General features: G+C 36.8%; 2 protein-coding genes across 2 annotated transcripts; one reads left to right on the forward strand and one right to left on the reverse strand.

Moving 5' to 3' along the window:
* The first annotated feature begins 5,829 nt into the window (after positions 1-5,829).
* Positions 5,830-15,623, forward strand: LOC141643082 (delta-1-pyrroline-5-carboxylate synthase-like). The gene is made up of 20 exons (XM_074452111.1): positions 5,830-6,048; positions 7,782-7,853; positions 8,006-8,109; positions 8,722-8,824; positions 8,915-9,076; positions 9,525-9,802; positions 10,526-10,676; positions 10,778-10,942; positions 11,104-11,181; positions 12,034-12,123; positions 12,777-12,863; positions 12,977-13,063; positions 13,149-13,245; positions 13,353-13,456; positions 13,564-13,636; positions 13,712-13,868; positions 14,279-14,347; positions 14,469-14,535; positions 14,622-14,692; positions 15,202-15,623. Exons 1-20 carry the CDS (start codon positions 5,986-5,988, stop codon positions 15,278-15,280), a joined length of 2,157 nt encoding a protein of 718 aa, XP_074308212.1. The 5' UTR covers positions 5,830-5,985; the 3' UTR covers positions 15,281-15,623.
* Positions 15,624-16,344: 721 nt separating this feature from the next.
* Positions 16,345-19,785, reverse strand: LOC141643081 (uncharacterized protein At2g39795, mitochondrial-like). Its single transcript, XM_074452110.1, has 3 exons — positions 19,394-19,785; positions 16,862-17,208; positions 16,345-16,763 (listed from the first exon to the last, which is right to left on the reverse strand). Exons 1-3 carry the CDS (start codon positions 19,670-19,672, stop codon positions 16,604-16,606), a joined length of 786 nt encoding a protein of 261 aa, XP_074308211.1. The 5' UTR covers positions 19,673-19,785; the 3' UTR covers positions 16,345-16,603.
* Positions 19,786-21,920: the final 2,135 nt, after the last annotated feature.

A 21,920-nucleotide genomic window follows, 5' to 3' on the forward strand; every position in this document is an offset into this window, starting at 1 on the left:
GTAGCGGTGGTGAAAGCATGAGGCCAGAAGGTAGTAGGGAGATTACCGTGAGTAAGAAGAGCAAGGCCAGTTTCTACGATGTCGTCATTCGACATAGCCATTGTGCTCCGGAGTATGAGGAGGAGAGGTGAGATGTGAAATACCATCCGAACTGAGAGTTGGGGTGAGTTTGAGATATTCGCCACCATTATCGGAAAATACTTGAATAATTGGAGTATTAAAATATTTTTCGACTAAGGCACGAAAACGAACAAAGATAGCGTGTGTGTCAGACTTCTTTTGCAAGGGATACAACCAGATAATATTTTGCAACAGCTCGGAATTCAGCTTCAGTGGAAGAGAGTGCGATAGTTTTGAGATGTTAATTTGACACATTGAGAGAGATTGAGAACGAGGAACGGAACTTTAGGTTCGTGAGAATTAGGGATTGTGGAGCTTTGCCCATTCATTAGAGAAAAAATTTAGAGAAGAGAAAAAATTTAGAGAGATTTGTTTGATCGGAGGCTCTGATACCATATAAGAGAAACGTTTGATATTGTGTAAAAGCTTGATTTTATTAACAATAACATACAATGTATTTATAGTACACGGGTCTAGCTAAGTTAACGAGAAATAGGAAAGTACAACTATTACAAGATTATAAACTTGGAGAACAAGTATTTACTAAAAACAATAGGAAAGAATATTACTAAATATTAGTTTCCTTAATACTATAATACTTTCAGTTTATTCTATTAAATACATATCACCTAGTCGCTAGGGATGGCAGTGGGTCGGGGACCCGACCCAGACCCTAAGGCTCGGACCCTAATGGATCGGGTATGGGTCTCATTTTTTCAGACCCAATGGGTATGGGGTGGGTATGGGTCTTCAGAAAATATTTCGGGTCCGGGTCCGGGTCCGGGTCTAAGTTATGAGACCCATACCCGACCCTTGGACCCTTTATTTAAAAAAAAAAAAAATCAAAATCAAAACTTTTCTGAATCCATACTGACAGACCGTAGAAGCAAAGTAACTAAAGTCTCTTTCTCTTCCCTCATCCCATAAAGTGATAAAACCCAACCAAACTCTTTTGACAATACCACCACTTACACATGGAAACCACCACCACAGCACTGATACGCGACACGCGACTGGCAACCACTTCTCTAATAGGCGGCGACCGACAACCACCATTAACAGCAGCTAGCGATGGTCAGATGGAGACGACTATCAAGTACGGTATTGAGTTTAGGGTTCCGAGTTTGATTCTTTCACATGTATTTGGGAGTAAAATTAATTTAAGTCTTCTTTGTTTTTCTTAATCTCTTTGGTATGTATATTGGATTTGGTAGTGTACAATAGAGATTAATAAACTCATAATGTTAAAGTAGTATGATTTTTTCTTTAATATTATAGACCACATAACTGTTAATCATGTTATTAAAGTGGCTGAAACTCGGACCCGCGGGTAGACCCAGACCCGACCCTTATCCTTAGGGTCCGGGTATGGGTCCTCAAATTTTAGACCCTTGCGGGTCTGGGTCGGGTACGGGTCCAAAGGAAAAATCTCGGGTCCGGGTCTAGGTGGACCCTACCCATTGTCATCCCTACTAGTCGCTCTTTGTTTAAAGAAAACGATTGAGGCCGTCAACCTCAATATATATAGACATCACAATACTTGCTTCAGTTGTTCTTAACTAATCTCTCTTAAAACGGATATATTCGTCTTAAAGTTAAAACGAGTCAAATATTTTAAATAAGACAAAAGTAGAATACTTAATGACGGAGTAGTATTTGACCCGTCTTAAATGAAAATTTGTGTGCCCCTAATACCCAACGGCCGACGTAGCTCTCTAAAGAGTACTGTTATCACTTCTCACCCCTTGGAGCCCGGACTCATTAATAAAAGGGAAAATGCACGCGGTGCCCTTGAAGTTTCGAATTTTGCCCGAAATACCCAATTTTTTGTTCCGAAAAACTTTAAGCGGCTATAGCTCGTGCATACGAATTCAGAAAGTGATAATTTTTTTTTTCAAATCGATCATCTTTCCGAGAACTACGATTTGAAAAAAAAATGTCGTATTTGGATCCCGTGGCTAGGAGTTTTTGTACGTCAAAGTTTTTTTTACCGTACAAACTTTGAGTGACCATATCTCTTGGTCACGAATTCCAAACACGACAATTTTTTTTTTCAAGTCGTAGGTCTCGAAAAGATAATCAATTTGAAAAAAAAAATCGTTACTTTCTGAGCTTCTAAACACGAGTTATAGCCCCTTAAAGATTTTCGGATAAAAAATTGGATATTTCGGGCAAAACATCAAAGTTCAAGGGCACCGCGTGCATTTTCCGTTAATAAAACCAAGTTATTTGCAAAGTTACAGCTGACAAGATAGCAAGTACTTGGTAGTTCACATGAACGGTTCAGGTGGCGTCGGCCAAAAGCATAGTTAGCTGTTTTGTAATGTACTCCTAGGTTGCACGAAAACGGACACGGACACGGACACGACACGGACACGCGACACGGCAGTTGAAAATTTTTAGGACACGGACACGGCAAAAAAAAAATCAATATACATATTAAAATAAAGGGAATTTGAAGAACATTATAACAAACATCTAAACTTTGGTCATTTAAAGGCCACAAAATCGTAAAATGCGAATCAATATTAATATCTTATACGTTAAAATCAACATGTCTTAATTAAAAACTACAAATTTCCAAATTACAAACCCAAATTTAAATAAGCATTCAAGTTTTACAAAATAAAATAAAAAGTATGAACGGTTCCAAATTACAACCCCAAATTCGAGTCTTACAATACTATTCGCCATAGTTATCGAACCGAATATTTTCCGCAAAATATATTAACATTAAAAGGCACCAGAAATAAGTTGGACAAACAATGCTCACCAAAAGCTGAAAAGAAGAGAGTTCACGGATCATCCTTTGTACCATTGTAATTATTCATTAAACTTCTTTCAGTAAGTCGGGATAAAAACTCAGTTATTCGCTTCCAAAAATTACCCCTAAATGAAACAAACCCTAGCTTCTGAAAAATCTACAATAATCTCCAAATTTAAAACCCCCAAATTTAATAACAACAACAATAATAATCATTATAACGATTGATTTTGATTTAGAAACTTATTATTATGTATGATATATATATAGAGATTAATATAGAAATTAAACATAGATTGAGAAATTAGGGGAAAATGAAAAAGTAAGATACATGGCGAGAGAGGTTGTCGTCGGCGAAGGGGAGGCTGACGGTGGTCGGACTCAGGCGAGGGGACGCTGAAAGGTGTCGCAATGCAAGAGAAGCAAGGGGAGAAATGAGATGTAAGGGGAAAATGAAAAAGTGAGATGTCGTGATAACTGATAAAGTGAGATTTTGATTTCAAAACTGCTTATTTGGTGTGTCCATCGGACACGGGCCGTGTCCAACCATGTTGGACCGTGTCCGACACGTTTACTTTTAACATAAAAACCGGGGACACGGTTCAAGGCGTGTCCAGAACGTTTTCAGGCGTGTCCTACGAGTGTCGGTGTCCGACACGGTGTCCGACACAGAAACGCTCAAAACTAGGCGTGTCCGTGCAACCTAGATGTACTCCCACCATTTTTTAATATATGACGTTTTGCTTTTTCGAGGCGAGCCTTTGACTTTAATATTTACAAAAATATATTTGGTAAAAAATTATAAAAATTATACCATTAAATTCGTTATGAAAAATTCTTTGATATGAGTATACATATCACTATATTTAAGCATATAATTTGAGAGATATTGAAGAGAGAAGTGTGTGTCTCGAAATGTGAGAAAGTCATATAAAGAAAAATAGAGGGAGTAGTAAACAAGAACCCAGGTTCGCCGCGAAAATCGAACTTGATAACGTTTATTATAATTATTGCTGATTGCTGATTGCTGATTGCTGATTGCTGATTGAATGTTGGAGCTATATGATTGGACCTTCAAACTCTAAATACGGCCAAAATATCTGAACAATCATCAAATGTTTAAAATCGTTCACCATCTTATTAATGTCTAAATCTAGCTATAAATAAACTAAGACTGCAACCAACGTTAGCTGTTGTCGATTTCTATCGTAGCATCTGTTGCACTTATTTGTCATTATTTTCAATGGAAGCAAATCAAGACTCAAGAGCAACAACATATAGTAGTGACCAGTCCCAAGACTTTATTAATTCTTGTGAGAATTACTCCCTCCAAACATTTCAGTGTTATACAAGTTTGATTTGACTTCTCCTTTTTTCCCTGGATTTTAATATGTTCGATGGTTGAGTAACGGATGAAAATTGTGTTACGGAAATTAAGATAATTGTACGAAATATTAATTTAGAACAACAATTCAACATATTCCAATACTTTATTTAGAGAGTAAAAACATACGTAATTCGTAATTCATAGATACCGTTCAGATCATGAGTAATGAAAAGCGGAGACACCAAAGGTTAACCAAACATTGTCACCTCTTTTAGAAACATTGAACGTTGAGCTTAGGATAAATGAATCCATTTATTTATGATTTGTGAGCTCCATATATGATTTAACAATATACATTAAGTTAAAGATGAAAATTCATCCACCAAGTTACAATTACAGAATCCAAAAAGTGATAAAATTTAAATGCATCGCCAAGCACTTAACTCAGTTAGTAAGAAGTCTATCCGACTTGACGATATCATGATTATACTAATAACATAAAACAAAACTAGCATCGTATTTATAATGCAACTAACTTAATAATTGTAACTAGAAAATAATACTCCCTCCATTTTTCTATTTCACCCCATTTGCTTTATTACGATCTCTAATTGACTTTAAGACGCCACTCTAACCGTATTTTTTTATGTCTATATGTTATTTTTTTTTTTTCGTGAAGGTGTCTTTATAATAATTGTAAATGTTTTAGTTTTATAAATAAATTATCCCTTCATACCAGACCAATGGTAACAGGGTAAGAAATGATGTTTTAAGAAAAGAAGGTAAAAACAAGGGTAGAGAGGGAAAAAATAGGTGGAATATGTAATTGTGGGCTTAATTGTGGGTTGGTAGGTGGGGGTATGTAATGACATTTTGTATAAATATCAAATGGGCATAAAGATAATTTGGTAATGTTGTGGGCCAAATAAGTAATGTTATCATTGGTGTGGTACGACCCTATTAGGTAAGTGTTACCATTAGTCTGGTATGTAAGGAGTAGTTTTTATTCACCAACTTATTGACGGTTGAAGTTCGAAAACTTTGACTTCCAAAATGTAAATGAGGTGAAAATAGGAAAATGGAGGGAATAACATTTGTATTTGACATAAAATCTATCGGCAATTAAGACAGTTTAACTTAAAGTACGAGAATAGGTTAATACATAATCAACTAGTCTTGCTATAGACCGATATATCCGTCTATAGCTAAAGACGGGTCAAATAGCTTGAAAGTAGTGACATTTTTTGCCCCCACCAGCCCACATGTTGCTTGTCCCATTAGAAATGTCAAATGAGTATTGTATTTGACCCGTCTTTAATTATAGACAAATATGTACCGTCTATAATGAAATCTTGTGATACATAATAGCCTTCAAAAATGATATTATCGATCACATCAACCAACTTTATATATTTACTTTCACCAACAAGATAGTGGAAAAGAAGTAAATGTAAGTATGTAACAAACTGTTAAGTGGTAAGTGATGAAGTGGCAGTAGCAAGATTCTCCCACGTGAGACACCGTGCGAGTAGGAAGAGGAGACAGAAATTGATGGCGGAAGAAGAGGTGAGTTTTTTTTTAGTAAAAAAAGAAAAAAAAAGAGAATAATATTAAAAATGGGTATAAATTGAAGGGTTTAGTTGAAGGGAAATACCCTACCCAGTACCCACCTTAGTATCATCCTTTACGAAGTACTACTGCCACCACTTTCCCTCCCTTCTATCATCTCCATTCCTTCAATTTCCCAACTGACTCACACTCCATTCAACTCCTCATGGACTCCTCCATGGATCCCTCCCGTGTTTTCGTCAGAGACGTTAAGCGCGTCATCGTCAAGGTTTTCTCTTCATTTTCTTATTCTTATTCTTATTCTTATTCGTATTCGTATTCTCACCGTCTCGTCATTTGTTTACCTTTTTTTATTCTCTGTCACGACATTTTAATCAAAAGCGAATAAATGATTGAGGAATTGAGTAATTTGATCACTTTTATTGCTAATTTTATTTTATTCTGTGATCATTTCTTCTATTGGAAGTTTTGATTTCTTTAGTGATTCTTGTGATTGTTTTTATTGTAATGCTGATCAAAAGTATTCAATTGATGAAATTATTCATAGGTTCAAATTCAATTTGTTTGAAATTGTTTGTATTCTCTTTTTTTAAGGTGGAATTAATGTCATTACTTTCAATGAATTATTTTGGACATATTCAGCAATTAACCACAAAATGTCTCATTTTTTTAGTTAAATATTCCCTCCGTCCCGATCATTATTTTGATCATTGGAAAGTGGGAGTAGTGTTCTTTGTCTAATCCCAGCTTAATATATTCCTAGTTTCGAATGCCACTCATCATTTTGCTGTCAAGCTTTGACCTTTGCAAAGTTTGTTTTTGGGTCCTTTTCCTGAATTATGTTTGAGATCCCAACCATTTTTGTAAATTTGTTCCCCCACGCTTTCGGAGATTTGACCCGAGTAAACCGTCTATATGATGCGGTGTGTTGTTGAGGAATTGAGTTAGGATATACTCGTATGATGGAAAAAAAAAAAGCAATACAGGGAGATGCATTTATGTGATGTTTCTTTATTGTCCAAGTGATTTTGCCCAAAATGGGGTTATTTAAGTGAGGTGGTGTTGTCTCGTTTTAATGTCGGCCATAAAAAAAATAGAAGAAAAATGGGAAAACATTTAAAAGGGTGTTATGTGGAAAAAAGACTGTGAGTTGTACTTGTGACTATCTGAGGAGTTTGTGTACGATGTTACATTTGGGGTCCCACTTTCTCCTTTTTGTTGATTTTGCAAGTTTTGAATAGTCCTGGACTCCTACGTGAAAGGGAGAGACAGAAGAATGAATGAGAATGAATAAAAAGGGAGAAAAAATACAGATTTTTGCAAGGCAAATTTTTCGGGTAAGATCAGATTACCGTCATTTCCTGCTCATGCGTAACTGCCGAACGCTTGGGTGGGGCTGTCTTACTGAAGATCAATTCCCGTTTCTATTTCTGAATTTAATACAATATTTCTTGTTTGTTAGGCTGGATGAACATAATTTTTTTTTGATATTATGCTTTTAATTTTTATTTTTGAGTGTGGGAGAGGCTCAACTTTCCAATCTATTTTCTTCCAAGGAACTGTTTTTTTTTTCATAGCTCTTCTAGGTGTCTTGCAGAGAAGATAGGTAGTTGTCATTGATATTCAGTCTGATTATTCCTTGTTTTTATGTCAGCTTTGTGGTGAAATTACATTTTTGTTCAATAATAGTGCTCATTATAAGAGACTCGGGAAAACTATGCCTGAAAAGCAAGGATAAAATGAACCAGATTGTACTGAACAGTATGATACTACAGCTAGAATCTGTTGAATACTAAATCTTACTCCGCACTCGGTAATAATATTTGTATAAACATGAAATGGATAAATGTTTAATTGGAGGCGTTGACTCCGGGGAACATAAATTGTTGTGCGAGGATTCTGAAATTTTCCATTTCTGGGAGCAGAGTTGTTGTCTCCTTACGGATCATAAACTACTTTGAATACTCTTCTCAAGTTTGTACTTTGTCTTAATCTTGGCAGGTTGGTACTGCAGTTGTTACACGAAGTGATGGAAGACTAGCTGTAGGAAGACTTGGTGCTCTCTGCGAGCAGGTTCGATACTTTACTTACACGTCAAAATTAGGAGATCTTAGCATTATGTGGATCTTTGTTTTCTTTTTTTCTTTGATGGGTAATCTATTAATTACATCATTATTTTAAATATTTCGATTAGAGAAAATAATCTTAAAACTAATCCAATGCAGCTGAAGGAGTTGAACACCAGTGGACATGAAGTAATTTTGGTCACTTCAGGTGCTGTTGGTGCAGGTCGTCAAAGGCTTAGGTTCAGGAAAATGGTTAACAGCAGGTTTCTGGCATTCCTTCTCTTTAAAGCTCGTTGTATGGATTGAATATGAAGTACTCCGAATATTCTAGTTTCACTTTTTTGTAAAGTGAGGAATGTGTTACTAATAGTGAAGACTAAAAATCTGATGTTTTACCTAGGCCAGTAATTGATTTCTGTGATGGTTCCAGTAGGGACCCAGGATGGCCAAATTATGGCGTTGGATGGATGGTTGATTTTACTGAATACTAATTATCATCCATTGACAATCCAAGTATTGCAAAATCCTTCAAAGGGATAAAAATTAGATTTTTATTTTCTAGTGACACATCTACTAAACTTAGGCGTGAATGGGTGGATAAGCTGCATTATACAAAGATCGTATGGAGATAGTGAGTGCAATTTAGTAAGCCATGGTCAAGAGTATTGGCTACTTAGCTAGAATTTACGTACTTCACTCCCTCAACTCTCTTAAGCTCAATAGTGACCTTCAAATCTTCTTAAGTCAGGTGGATTTTTCTTCAAAATTGTTCCATCAGTTATTCCGTCTCCATGGCCAGCCAAATATCGACTTTCATAATGTTGGGAAATCTAAAAACTATTAATAACCTTATACACTTGTAATTCCTTTTCCAGTTTTGCTGATCTTCAAAAGCCGCAATCTGAACTTGATGGGAAAGCATGTGCTGCTGTTGGGCAGAATGGTCTCATGGCCCTTTATGACACATTATTTAGTCAGGTAAACCTTCAATATATTTCACAAACCTTACTTCCTATGGCAGAGGTTGTTAGTTGATACAGAATTTGATACGTGATGCATGTGTTGCAGCTGGATCTGACGTCTGCTCAATTGCTGGTGACGGACAATGACTTTAGGGATCCCAATTTCAGATCACAATTAACTGAAACTGTAAATCAGTTGTTAGATCTAAAGGTCGTGCCTATATTGAATGAAAACGATGCAGTAAGTACCAGGAGAGCTCCTTATGAGGTATGCACTTTTTGCTAACTTACTTTCATTGATGGATCTTTTTGTCCGCTTGTAACCAGGGTTGTTTATTAAACAAGGTAAAAGTTTGTCATCGCGTGAACAGGATAGCTCAAAAACAAGTAAACCGCACATTTTGTTTTAAATACTCAGCTTGAGGCTGCTTTTGCCATCGTATCGGATGTTTAATGAAGAACTATATCTGAGGAGAAAAAGGAAAGCATGTAGGGATTGATTCTCAGAATTATGCTTGGAAAAATCTCAGGATCCTTGTGAAATTCCAGAATTCCACTTCCTGCAGTGTTTTTAAAACTTGATCCATCAACAGTCTGAATTATCTTGTATTTATATTAAATGTTTGAAAAGACTCTTTTGCTTATCTACAACTCTAAAACGTTTTCTTCTGTAGCCTTCTGTTTTTCTAATTGTGGCAGTTTGAGATAAATTGCAGGATTCTTCTGGTATATTTTGGGATAATGATAGTTTAGCAGCTCTACTCGCGTTGGAGTTAAAAGCAGATCTCCTTATTTTGTTAAGTGATGTTGACGGTCTATATAGTGGCCCACCAAGTGATCCCCGATCAAAGCTTATCTCCACTTATGTTAAAGAGAAGCACCAGGGAGAGATCACTTTTGGGGACAAGTCCAGACTGGGTAGAGGGGGTATGACTGCAAAAGTGAAAGCAGCCGTTTATGCCGCATATGCTGGAATTCCTGTAATAATTGCTAGGTTAGTGCCTTTATTAACTCTCGCGATTTAGATGCCGTACAGATTACTAGTGCTCTGTATTGTTCTTGGCTTATTGCAACTCGTTCAGTTTCGTGTCATTTATCGTGGCTACTTTCTACTTTCAATTGCTTTTATTAGCTTGTGTACATCAATTTTTTTTTTTTTTTTTCGTGAGCGCTCGTACTTTATTCAGTATTTCGTTTGGTATTGAGATTTTGGATTGTTGTCATTAGCTTAGATTCTTGATGTACTATTTCTGACAATGCTGCATCTTTCTTCCGATGGAGATGCGTGTTTTTGTCTCCTAATCTCTGCACTCTCAAGCATAGTAGGGATATATCTATTTGCTAGTAGAGTTAACCAACGGTGTTTTAACTTAGTTGGAATGTTGATATTGGTTGACCTTGTTTTGTCTAGCCTGGAAATTGTGTTTCGAATTGTCTATCACTTTGCTGTGATGGTTTTATAACAATTCTTAAAGATTTTGGATCATCGGATGTGATTGTAATTATGATACCAGAATTCATCAGTTACGAAAGCCCCTTTGCAAACTGTATAGCTGTTACCGTCTCCATTGAGACCCTTATTGCAGTCATGTATTTAATATTTGTTTAAATGTGGATACCCCTTTCTTGTATTGATGTCAACTCCTTCTAGTGTTCTTTTTTGTTGGTGTCTTTCTCATAACCTCCTTGTCATGATATTCCTTTATGTCTATTTCAGTGGGAAGGCCACTGACAACATCGTCAAAGTGATTAACGGTCAGCGCATTGGTACCTTGTTTCACAAAGATGCTCATTTATGGGTTTCAGCTAAAGAAACTGGCGCTCGCGAGATGGCAGTTTCAGCAAGAGAGAGCTCTAGGAGACTTCAGGTAAAAGACTCTTCTATTTATTATGTTTCCATGTCCTGTTGTTACTTATATTCTTCTTGATCATTCACCGGAAATTATTTACTCTAAAACTGTTTTCATAGGCACTTACTTCACAAGAAAGGAAAAAGGTTCTGCTCAACATAGCTGATGCCTTAGAAGCAAATGAATCACTAATTAAGAGTGAAAACGATATTGATGTTGCTGCCGCAGAACTAGCTGGATATGATAGTTCATTGGTGGCCCGCTTAGCCTTGAAGCCTGGAAAGGCAAGATACTGTTTTTAAGTCAGAACTTTTGTTTAGCTAGTTTGATATCATGTTCCATATTGACCTTAATCGCCTTTTTTCCCCTTCGATGGGGATTTTTTCTTTTTAACATTTAGTTTCTGAACTCTTTGCATGTCCTTTTATCGGTTATTGATCTGCAGGTGGCTAGTCTTGCTAAATCAATACGTGTGCTTGCTGATATGGAAGACCCTATCGGACAGATTATAAAGAGAACTGAGGTGCGGGATTGTTTCCTTACTCCGTTTATTTGTTGTGTTATTGAGTTCACTTCTTCCAATATGAATAAACTTGTAAGCCATATGGTACACTTATTTAGTGCTCGCTCTAATTGTTTGAATTTGCAACAATTTCTGCTTTTGGCAAATTCATTAGAGTTGGAGCATTTCTTATTTATAAAAATGACATAGTAAAATGACTGTTACATCCTTTATATTTGAATCAAAGTACCCAGGTGACTATATGACTTACCTTATTTTCCTATTAGACTCCGTACCATTGAATTTCAAGTTAATCACACGTATCCACTTGCTCTCTTAAATAATTGTACCATTTGCTAATCCAAAGAATCGAGATGAGTATATGATTTTTGATAAAGTGAGATGTCTTCTGTCTGGTCAGATATATATTAAGTTCTGCATTGATTTGAATAGGCCACTTCATGGGGTCAGGGTTGGGATTGGCCAAGTCTAAATGGTGCTATGATTATAGCTGTCTGGGTTGAGTGAATGATCAGGATGCAGTTAAGTACACAAACCAAAGTTGAAGTACCAAACAGTTGACTCAAATTAATATGGAGACTGGATTAGAAAGCAAAAAATTGCTTAATTCCCACTTCAATGTTCTCATGTTTCTCTTTCCTGCAAAATTTGTTCCAACTCTAGCTATCTAGAATTTGAACGATTGTGACTCAAATTTTCAGTCTTCTCCAGATCTAGATACAAGATAATTCCTGTCAAATTTTGTAAAGTGCATTTCTGCTCTTTCCGTGTTTAGAGAGACCGACAGCGGAAGTGACCAATTTTGTTGTACACTTTTAGTTATTGTGTTCCATGACTTCATTCTCTTGCCAGGTTGCAGACGGACTCGTTTTGGAGAAAACATCATGTCCATTGGGCGTTCTTCTTATTATTTTTGAGTCACGTCCAGATGCTTTAGTTCAGGTATGCGTAAATTCTAATCATTTTTAGCATACTTGAGTGATTCATCTATTCGTTTTTTCCACTCTTTAGTGTTTTTTTTTTTTTTCCTAATATGACCCCAAACCCTTTTTAGTTGAAGCATTGAAAGATTTACTATGAACCCTGTTTTCTTTCATGTTGAGTATGGAAAGATGACAACTTTAGTTTAACAGGATAATGTACGATTGTACACGCAATTTATTTTAACAGTGCTGAAAAGCAGTCAAATTGATTGATAAATGTTGTCATGCGCAACTATTCTATTTCATGTAGATTGATGTAAGTTTGCATCAGCCTGTTGTCTGGTGTCTCAAAGATCTACTCCGGATCTTTGACTGTCATTAATCCAGCAAATTCCCTACCCTTGTATAGAGATATGTAGTGGGAACATTATGAATAACAGATTTATTATTGGTTTATGCCATACCATGTATGATTTCCAATCAGCGGAGCATCCATTGCAGTTGGAATAATATGACCGACTACCAAATGTAATTTTCCTGTATGTTATGTCAGGGCCTAAGTGGGGATTATCTTAGACTGCTTTATTGTTGGTCTAGTGGCCCCTTAAAATTATTCTCTACTTGCTGTCTGCTGGCATGATGATCCTTACCTTCACCCTTACAAATTTACAGATAGCTTCCTTGGCAGTTCGTAGTGGAAATGGGCTTCTTTTAAAGGGTGGAAAGGAGGCAAGACGGTCAAATGCGATTTTGCACAAGGTTGTACTTCTTTTTTTCCTTTCAAGTTTTTGCTTGAATTACTCTGGAAGATTACTTGTTTTAAGGATCTTATTAGTCTGCCTCTTTTTACAATGCAATATTTTTTCGTTTAGGTTATCACTTCTGCGTTACCAGATAACGTTGGTGAGAAATTGATTGGACTAGTCACCACAAGAGATGAAATTCCTGATTTGCTTAAGGTCAGTAAACAGATGATCATTTCATTATGGTCTTATGGATTGCCATGTGTAATGCATTGAACTGACAAGACCGACTTTGCTCCAGCTTGATGATGTCATTGACCTTGTGATTCCAAGAGGTAGCAATAAACTTGTTTCTCAGATCAAGGAATCCACCAAAATTCCTGTTCTAGGGCACGCTGGTAAGCTATAGTCGCTATACACTAAATGTTGTGTTTGCGAAAGTAACTATTAGGATTGCGGTGGATGATTGCAGATTATCTAACCAAAACCTTCATTACGTGTCTAGATGGAATTTGTCATGTTTATGTTGATAAATCTGCCAATTTGGATATGGCAAAGCGAATAATTTTGGATGCAAAGCTGGATTATCCTGCTGCATGCAATGCAATGGTAATTTCTTACAGTTTAATGTCATTGCTCTTTGTGTTCTTCATTTCTGCCATCTGGTTTTCTTTTCATTTTTCCCATTTGAGATTTTTATGTACCCTTTCCTTTAGGAAACACTCCTTGTACATAAGGATCTACAAACTGTAGGCTTGAATGATCTTGTTGCTCATCTTAGATCTGAAGGTACCAATCATATCATTTTCTTCCTTTCTTTATCCCTTGCCGATGTTGCAACATGATTATCTACATATCTTACAGGAGTTGTTTTATTTGGCGGGCCCAGAGTTAGTGCTTTGAAGGGGCTCGATATACCTCCAACACAGACATTTCATAAGGAGTATAGTTCACCAGCATGCACTGTGGAAATAGTCGATGATATGTCTGCTGCCATTGAACATATTAATCACCATGGCAGGTACTTTTTCAGTCTCACAAGTCATTGCATCTGAATGGTGAATACTCATTCAATGAGTTAAGTTGTCATTTGGTTTTTGGGAAGCAAAATGTTCCTTTTACATCTGCCCATGAATGAATTTCATAAGTTTCCATTTGAGGATGTCCATGAATAAACTCCCCACTTGAAATCGTATATTTTTGTATGAATTTGCTGTCAACATGGTTTGCGATCCCACATCTTTTATCAGCTTGTATTTACGTCCACATCTTATTATTCTTAGAAGTTTTGTACAAAACAAGATGGAAGTCTGAAAAGGGCTCTGGGAGTACTTTATTACATCTTCGTTCCTCTACAGTGAATTGTGATTTTCTTTATTACATCACCTTGCCTTTTCATTCTTTTTGTTAATACAAATTGTTGTATCGCAGTGCACATAGTGATTGCATTGTAGCAGAAGATCAGAAAGTTGCGGAAGCATTCTTGCAACAAGTTGATAGGTAAGGACCACGAGCCCAACTTGATATTTTTGTTTCATTTCTTAAAAAATATGACTGACTTATTTCAAACAATTACTACGCAAAAATTATTTTTTGAAACTGATTATGTTAAACCTTGCAGTGCTGCTGTATTTCACAATGTAAGTACAAGATTCTGTGATGGAGCTCGTTTTGGGCTGGGTGCAGAGGTATGTTCCAGGTCACACTTTTTCTCTGAATAATACATTGTATGTTAAAACAAAGTATTCAATCAGGCTCTGTTGATTATCAACAGGTTGGAATCAGTACAAGTAGAATTCATGCGAGAGGTCCAGTTGGCGTTGAAGGGCTGTTGACCACAAAATGGTATGTATATATCTTACCATCTGTTTCAGAGGCTATTTTGGAAAGCGTAAACGAATTATGACCCTGCTGTTTAGTGTGTACAATCATTTTCTATCGGTGTCCCCGCTGTGTACATTAATCATTTCATATTGAAGGATGCAAGTCCTGATGCACTTTTTCCGTGTAAAGGGAGCATTGGACCAGTATTCATGCTGATAGTGAGACTTAAAAGAGTACTAACTATAATATTCCACGATATGGCGTCTCCTTTATGTTGATTGCTTACAATAATATAGTCGAGGCTAGTTGATTCAAGTCAAATCACCTCACTCGATAGTCTTTTTTTGAATAAACTATTTATGAGATCCGTCCTTTCAAACCCTACTTAAACTGGCTCCTGCATCTCTTCACTGTTTTTAGATTCTAAAAAACTGTGCGTAAATTTACTAAACTGAACTTCAGTCTTGCACACCTTGCTGGTAATGAGAATAGTGGAACTTGGGAATTGAGGGTTGTGATTTATGGTGCAGGGTTCTTAGGGGAAGCGGTCAAGTCGTGGATGGCGACAGTGGAGTCGTATATACCCACAAGGACCTAGCTATTGTGTAACAAAAGTATTGAAGATTTTGCTTGAAACTCGTTCCATGGCATCCCCATTGCAGCGCAATGTACTTGACGGGAGAAGGGTCTGTGTCTCGTTCTCATCCCGTTTCTCGCTGCCTTTCTGGGGAATGAGCAATTTAGCTAGCCTTTCTCTACATATTTGGTCCCTAATTTAGGGTTGATTATTTCCTTGATTACATAATAAAAGTATGATATGATGTAATATTGAATGAACGCAGTTATTTATGTAGAGTATCATATCTCCAAGCCATTTTATGTATCCATATTTGATCTAGGGTGTTGATTTCACGGTATGCATTTTACTTGTCGCAATATGCTTTTGACCGGGCTACTCCTCTCGTTTCTCTCTAATTTGTTTTCTTTCCATCTCCACTCTCACCCATTGCCGTTGCCATCGCCTTATTTCACGGCCACAAATGACCCCTTGTACCACCGTCGTCAACAATCACCGCCCAACACCTATACAATGGCAAAATTAGGTTGCCGATTCTTACCATTAAACTATTAAGGATTGGTTGTGTATGTTGGTACGACAGGGATGGCTAATTGTGGCGTCGACATGGGTAACAAATTGAGTGTAAATGATTCAAGTGAAAGACAAACATTGATTCAAGTGAAAGACAAACATTGATTCAATTCATAATTATCATGTTTTAGTGTTTTACCCTCAAATTATCATACACAATTGAAATTATCTTCTTTTTTGCCAAGGGTATACAAACGGAAAGTAATAGACAAAAAGTATTAAATTTCTTTCAATTCTCTGAGTACCGTTCGATACATAACAAGTTTCCTGATTTTTCATAACTACTCTCCCTCCGTCCGGTCATTTGTTGTCCTTTGGTTTTGGCATAAAGACCGGGACAGAGGGAGTAATTGTGTTCATCAAGGAAATCAATTGCTCCATTCTCAGGTAAGAGAGGTTCATTACGGTAAAAACTGGCGAAAACAAGTGACCACGAGTCGATGACTACTCATTTCAAGCAGTGACAAAAACTAGAATGTATAATAAAAATGAGTGTATACTTCCTGTCACTACTCGCTAAAAATGGTGGAAACCCAACAAACCTAATTTCTTAATAAGCTGTTTAATTCTTCACGAGTTTTTTCATTAGGTTTATCAAATGTCTAAAGGCCAAGATGCCTGCTACATCTATTATTAAGAAGAACAAAATGTAATCGTCTGGCTACATTTCACGACCTAAAACCATAGTTCTATTCCTTTCAATAAAAATTCTAAAAACTCAGTTCATAGGACAGTTTTCGATTGCTTCCAACAATCACCATGTGAGCCTGTGACGGCGACTTCTATGCTTCCACAAAGCTCTTGACATCCTTAAGCCACCTCACGTATTCTTTGTTGTCCTTCTCAATCATATACTCATGCAAAAAGTTTGTGGTACTTGGCTTAACACCCCTAATCTCCAGATATTTGTGAAAGGCTTTCTGCAGATTGTCATCCAAATCACTGCAAAAACGACGACAATTCAGGGAGAAAAGCACGAATTAGAACAAACTGTTACGTTAGAAACTTAAATTGCATGGCAAACGTGGAAGAGCACTAACAGGAAATCAGGGCCCTCATATGCAAGTTGATCTTCAGCTTCGGGGTTCTTGAGGGAGAGAGCATTGATTCTGATTTCATCGGGATAAGCAGTGCAATCAAATTCCAGGTATGGTGCATTCTCATCCTTCTTGGTAACTGTTACTAAGAGGGGTACACTTGACTCTGCCCCTGCGTTCTCATCATCTTCATCAACCTCATCTTCTTCTTCTTCTTCACCGGTAACGAGATTGGGCATGGATACTTCAACCAAAACTGTCTCACCTTCATATTCTCGTTTTAGAGTTATGGTCTGTTCCCCAGGATTATCCTCCACAGTGAAAGGAAAATCGCTAGGGGGAGTTACAATCTGCACAGGCAGGAAACCAAATGAACAATAATTCATCATATCATCACGAGCTCATAATAAGACGCCACAGCCATTCAATGGAGCAATTTTCTATTTTTTTTATTATTCGTAGCTTTCCCAAACAATAGTCTGATGAAAAGATATATGATCTGAGAATATGTGGGGGAGATCGCTGAATAATAGGGGAAGAAAGGAGCAGACAGCAAGGCACAGTTATGAAAAACAAGGACAATACTCCATCACTTCAATGGCTCTTCCATGTGGCATGATAGAGGGGGTCATATACTCAGATGTACATAGCTTTAGCTCTACATTAAAAACACATAAAGGTTGTTTCGGATGACCGATGACCCATGATGAAAATGAATCCTAAAATGCATCAACAAGCAACTTAAAGATATAAGAAGCAGAGAGACAAGAAGTGTAACGTGTCACTTGCTTTAAACCATAGAGAAGACGCCTCACAAAACATAAACTATCTTTTAAAAATTGCCGTACTTGAGATGATAAATATGAATATAAGCCCTATCCTACGTTTTCATCATCTGTACGTACGCACCCCTTTCCAATGTAAAGCTTGGGAATTTTAACTTCAGCATTTCATTTTATTCAATCTAATCATTAAATAGAATAACCTTGAGTCCTTGACACATCTCAGCTTGAGTTATGTATTTTTTTACTAGTGCCAACAAACAGCAAGGGCGGAGGGACTAGACTCAGTGATGTCCCACCTGATTCTCTCAGTTCAGGCATCAGTGTGCATCATAGTCCTTATTTTAAAAATTGGGATGAGATACACCGACAATTAGGGCTCGCTTGGAATGGGAGTAATTATTAAGGGAGTAATAGAAGTTAAAATAAGAAGAAATAGGAGGAGATTGGTGCTTTGTGGTGGTTGTGGAGGGTGAAAAGAGGAGGTGAGGGAGGAATTATTACCTCCATATGGAGGTAATGCATTACTTGGGATAGAGGTAGGGAACAATTACTCCCTTAATGGAGGGAATATTACACTATATTTTCCCATTTCTATCCATTTCTATCTCCAACCCCAATCCCTTCCCTCCATTTTTCAGTTCATTTTAGCTCTATTACTCCCTTAATAATTACTCTCATTCCAAGCAAGTCCTAGATTTATTTCTAACTAATCTTAACTTAGGTTATACTGTCCATAGATTATATGTCAACATCGAACTTCCGGGCAGTAATGCTTACTGGCTAGTATCACAACTACCAATAGTAGCAAATTAGCACCTACACACCAAAACATAGGCACATGGGATCACAATCACACCAAAAACGATCTAGTCTAAGAAACATTCAAAGACAAACGGATTGACAAACTCAACAATTAGTGCAACAAGCCTGCCATTTTCATTTGAGAAATCAAATTAGCAAGGTGCGCTTATGCCAGGCAGGTCCAACACCCACAAGATCCCAAAAAGAAATGCAGTTTCAGACCAAAAAGTAGCGATACATTTTGATGAATGATTTTATTGTGCAAATTGATCATTCGAAAACAATAGCCAAAACTATTACCCTTGAGGAAGTACTCCTATATTATGTGAGGTAAAACTATGCTACTTCCACACTTCACTTTGGTCGCGTGTGGCATGTCAACACATCCATCTTAATTTATTTTTCGCTAATCAGTCCCAATGCCTTATCTGTGTTGCTCACTTGCTCTCCAGACCCATCAATGTCGCATCACGGACATCTTGCAGTACTACTCCGTTTTGTTTTCTTTATATGAGAATGAATTTTAATGAAGGAATTTAATAAGTGATTGCTAATTGTTGCTGGGAATAACTGATCCGATCCAAACTATCCGAAACCAAAGCCAAAAATGCCCAAAATTTAGTGAATCGAAACCGACTTGACCCAATGTCAAACAGATATTCGAAACAAAATCTATTTATCCTAATTCGAATCGAACTGTAACCGATTGAGATATTGTGTGACCCGATAATAACTTAATAAATTATCTTGACCCAACCCAAACCTGTCCCAAACTGGGTATAGACAGCAACCCATGATTAACCCGATTAAGCTTATTACCATAGAAGGCAACATAAGAAAATATAAGAAAACCCCAAATTGAAATGTCAGAAATCAAACAAACCCTAAAACCCAAAAAAAATGAAGCAATAAAAAATGTAATTAAAGAGATTGAAAACGAGAGAAAGACCTTTCCGTGATCATCAGACTGTACGACAACATCAATTTCACTCTGAACAACTTCGACAAGCTTCTTATCAGAAGAAATGGCGGCTTCAGAGGAGAAACGGCGGCTGGAGAAGCACCCACCATGACGGATCAAGTTAGAAGATAGAATGCCACCTTTGCGAGCAGAGAAGGCGGTGGTAGTTGCGGCAGAACTGACGATTCCCCGAGTTCCGATGAGTCTGGTGGCCAAAGGAGCGGCCTTTGAGAAGGACTTTCTGAGCATGTTAGGAAGTGCGGCCATTTTTAGATGAGTTTTAGGGGAAAAGGGGAGAGCAAGAGAAAGAGATTAACTTGTAGGGTTTAAGAAACTTCTAGGGTTTAAGCTTTTTATAAGGTGCAACAAAATGTGAGGCCCTAGTTTTTTTTCTTTTTTTTTTTTTTTTTAAAAGATCCAAGTCTTGAGTAGCAATTTACCTCTTCAAATTTGTTTAACGGGTGGATTAGAGACTCCTTGAATTTCAAGATAACAATGAAACTCTTAAACTTTTTTTAGCAAAAAGTGAAATTTGACTTTAATATTATTATACAAATGACTAGCTTAAAATCCGTATAAAATTACACGGACATATATAAATAATATACAAAATATATATATATATATATATATATATATATATATATAGGCCGGATCCGGTGAGGCACCTCATTATGGCGAGGCGGCCGGTCTCACCAAAATGATACATGTTGAGTGGACTGTGATATATTGCGCACTACTGGGCTTAGAATAAACACACGCCCAACCCTATACAAACAACCTTCTTTCTTCATCATCAAAACTCCTCTCAGCCATCTTTCCCAAATCAATCTCCATAACCTAATCAATTGAAGCAATTGTTCGTAGATTGCAGCGATTTTCCGATCAATTGTAGCGATTTTCCAATCAGTTTGATCTATTCCAGAGTTTTTTCGATCAATTTGATCAATTCCGGCGTTTTTTCGATCAATTTGATCAATTGAACGATTTTCAGATCAATTGTAGCGATTTTCCAATTGCATCAATTCAACAACCACCAAATCGCCATCGCCTCTCGCCTCAATTGTAGCGATTTTCAGTATTACATCAATTGTAGCGATTTTCAGTATTACAAAGTAATTGACGTGGGTTTAATGTATCGCAGTTATGGAACCCGGTTTTGGAATAAGCTACAGATTTTAACTCAAGGGCAGAGTACTTCTGGTCTCATGGATTGATATCAGATTCAACGTACAACATATTCACCAAGGCCTGCAATTATTCACGATATGTTACAGAGTATTACAGTGGGTCTGTATCACCTATATGCTCCAAAGTTATGAGGCAAGTTGGGACCGAAACAAGCAGGTTTGTAGACAAATATGATGTCACTCTTGACGTTTGTATATCTTGGTGCTATCTCAATCCAAGATTATATGCCCTCGGGAGGTATAACATTTTCTATCATAAAATCGAGTTCAAAATGTGCTTCCCGAGTATTTATATAATAACTAACGAGCTTACTTTAAATTACAAAAGTCGCGAGAGTGTTGATGTATGTATAGAAGATGAGACCGTAAGCTACTTGAATCGACCAGATGTGAAGAAGGCCCTCCATGCTCGGCTTGTAATTTTTTTAATCTGTACTGTTGCTATGTTTATGGTCATTGTTCCAAATTTATTGCTATAACTTGGTACATGCTCTGAAAAGTGAAGCATGATGCATTAATGGGTGAACTGGTATGCAATATAGTTACGATCATCGATGATATTGTATTATCTTCGTCGACGTATTCTCGGACTATAAACTCCTGGATGTGCAGATACCCACAATCACCAATTACACTCACATAAGTAGTAAATCCGATTGGTTTTAATTTATCAAATTTTCATGTTTACCTATTTTGCTCTTTTCTTTATTAGGTGAATCTCAGACTTTGTTTTGTGAATCTCGGACCTTATTCGTGAATGTCGGACCTTATTCTCGTTAATCTTAAAGCTTAATTTGTGAACTTAGAAGCTAAAATTCTTAAATTTTGTTATAAGTGATAAGAGATAACTTTGTTTTGCTCTTCTCCGATTTTGTGAATCTCGGTCCTTATGTTGTGAATCCTATAGCTTGTTTTGTGAACATGTAAGATAATTTTCTAAAACTTGGTCATTATAGGTGTTAGGAATCACCTATTTTGTTCTTTGCCTTATTTTGTGAATCTCAGTCCTTATTTTGTGAATCTCATACCTTATTCAGTGAATCTTAAGGCTTGTTTTGTGAAACTTGATCATCATAAGTGGTTAAAATCACCTATTTTGCTCTTTTTTTTATTAGGTGAATCTCAGACTTTGTTTTGTGAATCTCAGACCTTGTTCAGTGAATCTTAGAGGTTGTTTTGTGAAACTTGGTCATCATAAGTGGTTAAAATCACGTTTTTTGCTCTTTTCCTTATTTGGTGAATCTCATACCTTATTATGTGAATCTCATACCTTATTCAGTGAATCTTAAGGCTTGTTTTGTGAAACTTGATCATCATAAGTTGTT

Source organism: Silene latifolia, chromosome 2 (genome assembly GCF_048544455.1).
Source record: "Silene latifolia isolate original U9 population chromosome 2, ASM4854445v1, whole genome shotgun sequence".
NCBI classification, from domain to species: domain Eukaryota; kingdom Viridiplantae; phylum Streptophyta; class Magnoliopsida; order Caryophyllales; family Caryophyllaceae; genus Silene; species Silene latifolia.